The 12,437-nt window shown below is 39.8% G+C and overlaps 1 protein-coding gene across 1 annotated transcript in view; it reads left to right on the top strand.

Annotated features, from left to right (window-relative positions):
• EXD1 (exonuclease 3'-5' domain containing 1) overlaps positions 1-12,437 on the top strand; it is a 40,751-nt gene that overhangs the window by 19,804 nt on the left and 8,510 nt on the right. The window contains exons 9-10 of the mRNA XM_067743669.1: positions 11,557-11,661; positions 11,744-11,824. Coding sequence (XP_067599770.1) covers positions 11,557-11,661; positions 11,744-11,824 — 186 coding nt within the window. The remainder of the gene's footprint in view (positions 1-11,556; positions 11,662-11,743; positions 11,825-12,437) is intronic.

The raw sequence follows: 12,437 nt of genomic DNA, 5'->3' as shown, positions 1-12,437 counted from the left end.
CCTACTGAGAGAATATTTTTATTAGGATTGGCAATCTGCCTTCTCGAACTCTTTCCTCTGGAATGTTTACTTTCTCAAAGGGTAAGGAATGGAGGTATCAAGCCCAGTTTTGCTCAGGGATTAAATTGCCTCCCTCTTGTTCCATGCACTTTCTCGGTAAACCTTAGCTTTTAGATGACTAGGTTAGAGTTAGCAGCACAAATGCAAATTATTTAAAACAAACCTCCACAAACAACAAAAGCAAAAATAAACAATTTGGACAACATCAAATTAAAAAGCTTGAGATTGGTTCAAGATGGTGGAGTAGAAGGACATGGTCTCACTCCCTCTTTTGAGAACACCAGAATCACAACTAACTGCTGAATAGTCATCAACCAGAAGACACTGGAACTCACCAAAAAAGATACCCCACATGCAAAGACAAAGGAGAAGCTGCAGTGAGACGGTAGGAGGGGTGCTATCACAATAAAATCAAATCCCATAACTGCTGGGTGGGTGACTCACAAACTGGAGAACACTTATACCCCAGAAGTCACCCACTGGAGTGAAGGTTCTGAGCCACATGTCAGGCTTCCCAACCTGAGGGTCTGGCAACGGAAGGAGGAATTCCTAGAGACTCAGACTTCGGCTAGCAAGATTTGATTGCAGGACTTTGGCAGGACTGGGGGAAACAGAGACTCCACTCTTGGAGGGCACACACAAAGTAGTGTGCACATTGGGACCCAGGGGAAGGAGAAGTGACCCCAGATGAGACTGAAGCAGACCTACCTGCTAATGTTGGAAGGTCTCCTGCAGAGGCAGGGGGCAGCTGTGGCTCACCAAGGGACAAGGACACTGGCAGCAGAAGTTGTGGGAAGTACCTCTTGGCATGAGCCCTCCCAGAGTCCACCATCAGCCCCACCAAAGAGCCGGGTAGGCTCCAGTGTTGGGTTGCCTCAGGCCAAACAACCAACAGGGAGGGAACCCAGCCCCAACCATCAGCAGACAAGCAGATTAAAGTTTTACTGAGCTCTGCCCACCAGAGCAACAGCCAGCTCTACCCACCACCAGTCCCTCCCATCAGGAAACTTTCACAAGCCTCTTGGCCTCATCCACCAGAGGGCAGACAGCAGAAGCAAGAACTACAATCCTGCAGCCTGTGGAACAAAAACCACATTCACAGAAAGATAGACAAGATGAAAAGGCAGAGGGCTATGTATCAGATGAAGGAACAAGATAAAACCCCAGAAAAACAATTAAATGAAATGGAGATAGGCAATCTTCCAGAAAAAGAATTCAGAATAATGATAGTGAAGATGATCCAGGACCTCGGAAAAAGAATGGAGGCAAAGACTGAGAAGATGCAAGAAATGTTTAACAAAGATCTAGGAGAATTAAAGAACAAACAGAGATGAATGATACAATAACTGAAATGAAAACTACACTAGAAGGAATCAATAGCAGAATAACTGAGGCAGAAGAATGGATAAGTGACCTGGAAGACAGAATGGTGGAATTCACTACTGTGGAACAGAATAAAGAAAAAAAGAATGAAAAGAAATGAAGACAGCCTAAGAGACCTCTGGGACAACATTAAATGCAACAACATTCGCATTATAGGGGTCCCAGAAGGAGAAGAGAGAGAGAAAGGACCCAAGAAAATATTTGAAGAGATTATAGTCGAAAACTTCCCTAACATGGGAAAGGAAATAGCCACCCAAGTCCAGGAAGTGCAGCGAGTCCCATACAGGATAAACCCAAGGAGAAACACACCGAGACACATAGAAATCAAATTGGCAAAAATTAAAGACAAAGAAAAATTATTGAAAGCAGCAAGGGAAAAACGACAAATAACATACAAGGGAACTCCCATAAGGTTAACAGCTGATTTCTCAGAAGAAACTCTACAAGCCAGAAAGGAGTGGCATGATATACTTAAAGTGATGAAAGGGAAGAAGCTACAACCAAGATTACTCTACCCAGCAAGGATCTCATTCAGATTCGATGGAGAAATCAAAAGCTTTACAGACAAACAAAAGCTAAGAGAATTCAGCACCACCAAACCAGCTCTACAACAAATGCTAAAGAAACTTCTCTAAGTGGGAAACACAAGAGAAGAAAAGGACCTAGAAAAACAAACCCAAAACAATTAAGAAAATGGTAATAGGAACATACATATCGATAAGTACCTTAAACATGAACAGATTAAATGCTCCAACCAAAAGACACAGGCTTGCTGAATGGATACAACACCCATATATATGCTGTCTACAAGAGACCCACTTCAGACCTAGGGACACATACAGACTGAAAGTGAGGGGATGGAAAAAGATATTCCATGCAAATGAAAATCAAAAGAAAGCTGGAGTAGCAATACTCATATCAGATAAAATAGACTTTAAAATAAAGAATGTTACAAGAGACAAGGAAGGACACTACGTAATGATCAAGGGATCAATCCAAGAAGAAGATATAGCAATAATAAATATATATGCACCCAACATAGGAGCACCTCAATACATAAGGCAACTGCTAACAGCTCTAAAAGAGGAAATCAACAGTAACAGAATAATAGTGGGGGACTTTAACACCTCACTTACACCAATGGACAGATCATCCAAACGGAAAATTAATAAGGAAACAGAAGCTTTAAATGACACAATAGACCAGATATATTTAATTGATATCTATAGGACATTCCATCCAAAAACAGCAGGTTACACTTTCTTCTCAAGTGCTCATGGAACATTCTCCAGGATAGATCACATCTTGGATCACAAATGAAGCCTCAGTAAATTTAAGAAAATTGAAATCATATCAAGCATCTTTTCTGACCACAATGCTATGAGATTAGAAATCAGTTACAGGGAAAAAAATGTAAAAAGCACAAACACATGGAGGCCAAACAATACGTTACTAAATAACCAAGAGATCACTGAAGAAATCAAAGAGGAAATCAAAAAATACCTACAGACAAATGACAGTGAAAACACAATGCTCCAAAACCTATGGGATGCAGCAAAAGCAGTTCCAAGAGAAGTTTATAGCTATACAAGCCTACCTCAAGAAACGAGAAAAATCTGAAATAAACAATCTAACCTTACACCTAAAGGAACTAGAGAAAGAAGAACAAACAAAACCCAAAGTTAGCAGAAGGAAAGGAATCATAAAGATCAGAGCAGAAATGAATGAAATAGAAACAAAGAAAACAACAGCAAAGATCAACAAAACTAAAAGCTGGTTCTTTGAGAAGATAAACCAAATTGATAAACCATTAGCCAGACTCATCAAGAAAAAGAGGGAGAGGACTCAAATCAATAAAATTAGAAATGAAAAAGGAGAAGTTACAACAGACACAGCAGAAATACAAAGCATCCTATGAGACAACTACAAGCAACTCTATGCCAATAAAATGGACAACCTGGAAGAAATGGACAAATTCTTAGAAAGGTATAACCTTCCAAGACTGAACCAGGAAGAAACAGAAAATATGAACAGACCATTCACAAGTAATGAAATTGAAACTGTGATTAAAAATCTTCCAACAAACAAAAGCCCAGGACCAGATGGCTTCACAGACGAATTCTATCAAACATTTAGAGGAGAGCTAACACCCACCCTTCTCAAACTCTTCCAAAAAATTGCAGAGGAAGGAATGCCCCCAAACTCATTCTATGAGGCCACCATCACCCTGATACCAAAACCAGACAAAGATACTACAAAATAAGAAAATTACAGACCAATATCACTGATGAATATAGATGCAAAAATCCTCAACAAAATACTAGCAAACGGAATCCAACAACACATTAAAAGGATCTTACACCATGATCGAGTGGGATGTATCCCAGGGATGCAAGGATTCTTCAATATACGCAAATCAATCGATGTGATACACCATATTAACAAATTGAAGAATAAAAACCATATGATCATCTCAATAGATGCGGAAAAAGCTTTTGACAAAATTCAACACCCATTTATGATAAAAACTCTCCAGAAAGTGGGCAAAGAAGGAACCTACCTCAACATAATAAAGGCCATATACAACAAACGCACAGCAAACATCATTCTCAATGGTGAAAAACTGAAAGCATTTCCTCTAAGATCAGGAACAAGAAAGGATGTCCACTCTCACCACCATTATTCAACATAGTTTTGGAAGTCCTAGACACGGCAATCAGAGAAGAGAAAGAAATAAAAACAATACAAATTGGAAAAGAAGAAGTAAAACTGTCACTGTTTGCAGATGACATGATACCTATACACAGAGAATCCTAAAGATGCCACCAGGAAACTACTAGAGCTAATCAATGAATTTGGTAAAGTTGCAGGATACAAAATTAATGCACAGAAATCTCTTGCATTCCTATACACTAATGATGAAAAATCTGAAGGAGAAATTAAGGAAACACTCCCATTTACCACTGCAACAAAAAGAATAAAATACCTAGGAATAAATCTACCTAGGGAGAGAAAAGACCTGTATGCAGAAAACTATAAGACACTGATGAAAGAAATTAAAGATGATACAAATAGATGGAGAGATATACCATGTTCTTGGATTGGAAGAATCAATATTGTGAAAATGACTGTACTACCCAAAGCAATCTACAGATTCAATGCAATCCCTATCAAATTACCAATGGCATTTTTTACAGAACTAGAACAAAAAACCTTAAAATTTGTACGGAGACATGAAAGACCCCGAATAGCCAAAGCAGTCTTGAGGGAAAAAAACGGAGCTGGAGGAATCAGACTCCCTGACTTCAGACTATACTACAAAGCTACAGTAATCAAGACAGTATGGTACTGGCACAAAAACAGAAATATAGATCAATGGAACAGGATAGAAATCCCAGAGATAAACCCATGCACCTATGGTCAACTAATCTATGACAAAGGAGGCAAGGATATACAGTGGAGAAAAGACAGTCTCTTCAATAAGTGGTGCTGGGAAAACTAGACAGCTACATGTAAAAGAATGAAATTAAAATGCTCCCTAGCACCATACACAATAATAAACTCAAAATAGATTAGAGACCTAAATGTAAGACTGGGCACTATAAAACTCTTAGAGGAAAACATAGGAAGAACACTCTTTGACATAAATCACAGCAGGATATTTTTTGACCCACCTCCTAGAGTAATGGAAATAAAAACAAATATAAAAATGGGGGACCTCATGAAACTTAAAAGCTTTTGCACAGCAAAGGAAAATATAAACAAGACGAAAAGACAACCCTCAGAATGGGAGAAAATATTTGCAAATGAATCATCGGACAAAGGATTAATCTCCAAAATATATAAACAGCTCATGCAGCTCAATAGTAAAAAAACAAACAACCCAATCCAAAAATGGGCAGAAGACCTAAATAGACATTTCTCCAAAGAAGACATACAGATGGCCAAGAAGCACATGAAAAGCTGCTCAACATCACTATTAGAGAAATGCAAATCAAAACTACAATGAGGTATCACCTCACACCAGTTTGAATGGGCATCATCAGAAAATCTACAAACAACAAATGCTGGAGAGGGTGTGGAGAAAAGGGAACCATCTTGCACTGTTGGTGGGAATGTAAATTGATAGAGCCACTATGGAGGTTCCTTAAAGAACTAAAAATAGAATTACCATATGACCCAGCAATCCCACTACTGGACGTATACCCAGAGAAAACCATAATTCAAAAAGACACACGCGGGGCTTCCCTGGTGGCGCAGTGGTTGAGAGTCCATCTGCCGATGCAGGGGACGTGGGTTTGTGCCCCAGTCCGGGAAGATCCCACATGCTGTGGTGCGGCTGGGCCCGTGAGCCATGGCTGCTGAGCCTGTGCATCCGGAGCCTGTGCTTCACAACGGGAGAGCCCACAACAGCGAGAGCCCCGCATACCACAAAAAAAAATAAAGTAAAATTAGAAATAAAACAACATGTGGTCCAGCAATCCCACTTCTGGGTATATATCCAAAGGAAATGAAAACAGGATCTCAAAGAGATAACTGTATTCCCATGTTCATATTGCAGCATTATTTACAATAACCAATACATGGAAACAACCAAGTGTCCATAGATGGATGAATAGATAAAGTAAATGTGATATATATGTACAATGGAATATTATTCTGCCATAAAAAAGAAGGAAATTCTGCCATTTGTGATGACATGGATGAACCTGGAGGGATTCAGCTAAGTAAAATAAGTTAGACAGAGAAAGACAAATACCGTATGCTCTCACTTATATGCAGAATCAAAAAAACCAAACTCATAGAAACAGAGAGCAGAGTAGTGGTTCCAGGAGTGGGGGAATGGGGGAAATGGATGAAGGTAGTCAAAAGGTACAACTTCCAGTTATAAGATAAATAGGTTATGGGAATGTAATGCACAGCACGGTAATTATAGATAACAATACTGTATTGTATACTTAAAAGCTGCTAAGAGAGTAGATCTTAAAAGTTCTCACCACACACAGATAACCATGTGAGGTAATAGATATGTTAACTACCCTCATCATAGTAATCCTTTTGCAGTATATACTTACATCAAATTATCATGTTATATACCTTAAACTTACACAATGTTATATGCTAATTTTATCTCAATAAAGCTGGGTAGGGAGGAAGAAACCAAACCAAAACCTCTCTCTACCAAAACAAAAGGGTTGACTTCCTGGTAATGCAGGCCTGAGCACCTCTAGGTTATTTCCTAATTTGTCCCCTTTTGTTGTATAGATACCAGAGGGGACATCCAGTTGGTTACAAATATCATCTTTGTGACTGGAAGCAAATCAATGGGCACGTTTTCTCCCACCAGGTCCTTGGACTTGTATGTTTAATTTTTTAAATCAAAGTATCACATGCCCTATGTATTAAAAGCAAAAAACAAAAATGCTAAAAGGCTTATGAGGACAGAAAAATCCTCACTCCATTTCTCTCTTCAGAGGTGGTGCTTTTGTTTTTTTTAAGAATCCAGTAACAAGGTTGTTAAAGTACATGTGTACAGCACTTTACAGTTGACAAAGTACTTTGACAAACATTATTTCATTTACATTTTTCATTTCATTCTCCTTATAGGAGACCTGTGATGCAAGTGTTAGTCCATGTGATGCTGTTCCATAAGACCTTAAGCTATCTTTACTTTTTTCATTGTTTTTTCTTTTTGCTGCTCTGAATGGGTGAGTTCCACTGCCTTGTCTTTGAGTTGACTGATCCTTTCTTCTGCTTTATCTAGTCTGCTAGTGAACCCATCTAGTGTATTTTTCAGTTCAATTATTATATTCTTTAGGTCTGTGACTTCTATTTGGTACTTTCTTACATTTCCATCTCTTTGTTGAAGTGCTCACTGTGTTCATCCATTCTTCTCCCCAGTTTGGTGAGCATCTTTATAGACCATTATTTGAGCTCTTTATCAGGTAAATTATTTATCTCCATTTCATTAAGTTTTTTTTCCTGAGGTTGACTCTCTGTGTTGGTTTCTATATAGTAGATGAAACAGCCACTCCTCCCAGTGTTGAAGGAGTGGCCTCATGTAGGAGATGAACCTTGTCATTCAACCCTGCCTCAGCTCCTGGTTGTCTTTCAAACCTCTTGGCCTTGTCCAAGCAGCCTATTATATTTTTAATAGCTCCCAGTAGTTGAGGATGTGCCAAGACCTGTCAGTGTCCTAAAGGGGAGAATCTCAGCACATAGACTCAGGGTGACTGGAAGTGAGACCCTCAGGCATCAGTTTTTTAAGTATGCAAATATGTACATTCCTGTGGGACCACAAGCATAAACCTTGCTGGCCACCAGAGCCAGGCAATCTGGAGGTGTCCCCTGAGCAGCAGTTGCAGAAATCAGGGCTCCAGCTGAGTGTCAAAGCTCTTTTCTGGGTGATATAGGTGAGCTGGAGCAAGGGAGAGCGTCAAGATGGAGTCCACAGCTTATGTTCCTTGAGAGCAACTCCATAGGCCACTAATGTGTACCAATCCTGAAGCCTGCCTCTCAGGCTGAAGCTCCAGGATGAGCGAAGAGCCCTCCTTCACAAAAAGACTGGAGAGTGTGCCCCAGTCCACTGTCTGTGCAGTGCCCTAGGGGTGGTAGCCTGCCAAGAACTGTCCCTCCGATTGCCACAGTCCCACGAGACCCAGGAATACAAGCCACCCTGGCCACCAGAGCCATGCCATCAAGGGGTGTCCTCTGGTAGCATCCTCAAAACCCAGGGAACCAGACACAAAAAAGTACAGAGGCAACTACTTTTAACATGTTGAAATGTGTCTATTTTCATTTTTTGATAATATGCTTATTGCTCTCTCTTTATTCATCAGTTTTACAAATTATTAACTTTTATTATACTAAACAAAGATTTTGTTCACTTATAGCACCCACACCTCCCTAGAGCCTCCCAATTTAGTTATATCCCAATTTTAAAAGATTTTATTTTTATACAATTTTTAAAGGTTACTTTCCACTTACCGTTATCACAAAATTGTTGGCGGTATTCCCCATGTTGTACAATACATCCTTGAGCCTATATTACACCCAATAGTTTGTACCTCCCACTGCCTCACCCCTATATTCCCCCCACCACTGGTAACCACTAGTTTGTTCTCTGTATCTGTGAATTGGCTTCTTTTTTGTTATATTCACTCATTTGTTGTATTTTTTAGATTCCACATATAAGTGATATCCTACGGTATTTTTCTTTCTCTATCTGACTTATTTCACATAGCATAATGTCCTCCAAGTCCATCCATGTTACTGCAAACGGCAAAATTTCATTCTTTTTTATGGATGAGTAGTATTCCATTGTATATATACACCACATCTTCTTTATCCCTTCATCTGCTGATGAACACTTAGGTAGTTTCCTTGTCTTGGCTATTGTAAATAATGCCGCTATGAACATTGGGGTGCATGTATGTTTTCAAATTAGTGTTTTGGGGTTTTTTGGGGGGGAAGTTATATCCCAATGTTTGGTTAAGACAGGATTCAGGCTATATGTGATTATGGCTATGTAACCATTACTCCTTGTTGGTCCAGTAAGATTGTTTCTTTTCTTGCCCAACTTTTTGTTTTTCATAGAATTGATAATTGCCTCATCTTACTAGCTTTGTTTTCCTTTCATTTGTGACAAAGCCTTCCCATATTTTCCCCTCAATGTAGTTTTTCACATGCTTACATCTATCTTGATAATCTGTGCTTCATCTTTGTCTTGAAGCCATCTTCCCTGGAGCCCTCTATCCTCCTGTTCCAATACAGGCTGGTGGTATCAAGCTGGAAGCTACAAGGGAAAAGGTCTGGAGGCTCACAATTGTGTGCAGACTCATTTTTCAGTCCATTACCAAACCTCTGCCCTCTTCTATATCTTATATTCCCAACTCTAGAGCCTCCCTTGTTGGATTTATACAGAGAATATATCTTCTGTCCTCCGTGGGAGTGGGAAGGGATAACTTGGAGGCTTACTTCTTCACATACAGACCTCAAGCCTATCCCTCTATTTCCAGCTCCTCACTGTCCTCAGTATCTGTCACCTTTAATTCCTAAACCTTTATTTTCATTTTGTGTTTCCTTCTTTGTTCTGTTTTTTCTAATCTGCTTTCTTTCTGTCAGTATTTCCCACTGCTTTTCTTTTTTTTTTGGCTGCATTGGGTCATCATTGCTGCGCACGGGCTTTCTCTAGCTGAGGCGAGCTGGGGCTACTCTTCATTGCAGTGCGCGAGCTTCTCATTTGCGGTGGCTTCTCTTGTTGCAGAGCACAGGCTCTAGGTACGTGGGATTCAGTAGTTGTGGTGCATGGGCTCAGTAGTTGTGGCTCACGGGCTCTAGAGCGCAGGCTCAGTAGTTCTGGTATACGGGCTTAGTTGCTCTGTGGCATGTGGGATCTTCCCGGACCAGGGCTTGAACCCGTGTCCCCCACACTGGCAGGTGGATTCTTAACCACTGCGCCACCAGGGAAGTACCTCCCACTGCTTTTCTTTAACTTTAAATTATTTAAATGTTTAACCTTCATCTGTGGTCAGATATTTTCAGGTATAATATTATGTCTTAAGGTAGCAAATATTTTTTAAGAGTCTTAAAGGTTTTTTTTGTCCTTTGGCCTACTTCTCAGGGCTGTTTCTGGGAATCTATCCTAAATAATTCAAAACATGAAGAAAAATTTCTGTGAGAACCTATTCATTTTGGCATCATTTATAGTGGTGAAAAATCAGAAGCCACTTAGTTAACAGTAGCAGACATTACAGTACATTTGATAGATCTTATGTGGCTGTCAAAATCGATGACAAATGCAGCATAGAAAAATGTTTGAAAGTTTATGAAAAGAAGAAGTGGGATATAGATTTGAATGCATATTATTAGAGTGTTATGCATTTTTTATATGAACAAATGGAAGGGGGTGTTGTGTGGCATGATGCACTGATTCACTGAAGAGATGAATAACAGCTGTCCATGTGCCTCACTCTGTTCTAGTGGTTGCTTTAGTTACGAGTGGTGAATCTGACATAATCTCTTCTTTCACAGAGTTTACAGTCTAGCAGAGAATTATTTTCCAAACTTCTATAATGTGTCTATTCAATTTTTACAATTAAAGAGGTAGAGGAAAAGCAGGGATTGACTATTTCAGGTGTCAAATTTTGGCAAACAACATGAAAGAGCTGAGAATGGGTGCCTGGTAGGCCTGGTAATTGTAACTGTATCAATAGTTAGCTCTTGAAATGACAAAGATGGTATCTGACTGTCCTGTGGCTGGCTGTCTAGACCTATTTGGATCTGTTCTTGCCTTCATTCTTTGATTCAGTAGATTATCCAGCTGTATGGCCTCTGTGACTTTTATGATCAGAAACAACCTAGAATACTTATAATTGTATAAAATTGATCAAAATGACAGTATTTCACATCCTACCATTTGTGCCAGTGTGTTTGTTGCCTGTTTTAAACTGCTAGAGGACAGGGATCTTCTCTTATGAGTAATTTTATGTAACACCCAACACAATCATGTGTATTATGGAACTCAGAGAAATAGCCTTTGGTGTTATCGAGAGTGAAATATTGTTCATTTCCCTTAAACCTATAATCCCTGCATTTTAGAATGCCATAGGTGAGACATAAAACATTAAAGAAGAAAAAAGCTAGAGGCTAAACTACTAGCTTGTCCTTTTCTTTCCTTTTGAAAATCACAGTGATAGTGTTTTTGTGTTTTGTTTTTTTTTTACTTAAGGTAAATTTAAACCTGTTTTCCCTAAGAATCAATGAGTGCCTATTGTTTACTTTAAAGATGAGGCTGTTAAATATTTTTCACATGCCTTTCTTTGTTGTTGTTGTTGTTGTTGTTTTTTGCAGTACGCGGGCCTCTCACTGTTGTGGCCTCTCCCGTTGTGGAGCACAGGCTCCGGACGCACAGGCTCAGCGGCCATGGCTCACGGGCCCAGCCGCTCCACGGCATGTGGGATTTTCCCAGACTGGGGCACAAACCCATGTCCCCTGCATCGGCAGGCGGACTCTCAACCACTGCACCACCAGGGAAGCCCTCACATGCCTTTCTTGATCCTCAGATCCCCTTCCCTAGTTCTTTCTTATGTGTGTCTGGATGGTCTGTTGTAGGTGGCCACAAGTAGCCGAGTTTACTTATTTGACATTTTCCTTCTGGGAAGTCGTGTTTTCAGCAATGGACTTCAGATAGTATTAGAAGACAAGAGAATTTTGAAGGTGAGTGTGTAAGTTGATTCATCTGCTAGTAAGAATAACAGCCAGGTTCTAATAACTCTTTCTCTGTCTTCTGATTCCTTAGGTTATCCATGATTGTCGTTGGCTTTCTGATTGCCTCTCTCATCAGTATGGAATTTTGCTGAATAATGTCTTTGACACCCAGGTACATGCAGGGAAACACTGGAATCAATGCAGTGTATATAGCTCCTGTAGAAAATAGGCCTTATCTGATGAGTGATTGAAAGTCTTCTTGTGTGTGCCTCATTCCCGCCCACTTCTCATGTAAGATGTTTGTACAATATGTGAGAACATTTGGTGCACTGAAGAAGTACTGGAGAAAAGTTACTTGTAATTATTTAGGGTTTTTTCCCTTCATTTTGCTCCAGAAATTTTCAAATAAGAAGCAAGCTCCATACTCTGTAGCATTCAGAAACTCAAACAATTTTGGGGTCATTTGGAAATCTGACATGGATTCTTACTGTGAGGTGGACAGTCAGTCACGTCTATGCCTTTACCACATATGTATCAGTTAAGGCTGATGGCTAATTGGCATCTAGCTCAGGGATGCAGGTTGTCCTAGATGTTCCCCCAAAGCCTATACTGGCCCCAGATAGCCTGAAGATAAGCAGTTTTTCTCTGATCTAAAGGACCTAGAGAAATGAGAAATTCCCAGATTATACTAGATCTGGGTTTCTGGTTTGGCTGTGAGAGCCATAAACCCACTAGTTTTCATTATGTATTCTTTAAGTTCTTCTAGTCTTCTAGGTTAATGCCAT

This window comes from Pseudorca crassidens, chromosome 1 (assembly GCF_039906515.1).
Source record: "Pseudorca crassidens isolate mPseCra1 chromosome 1, mPseCra1.hap1, whole genome shotgun sequence".
In the NCBI taxonomy this organism is placed as follows: Eukaryota; Metazoa; Chordata; class Mammalia; order Artiodactyla; family Delphinidae; genus Pseudorca; species Pseudorca crassidens.
This window is presented reverse-complemented; position numbering and strand designations above follow the sequence as displayed.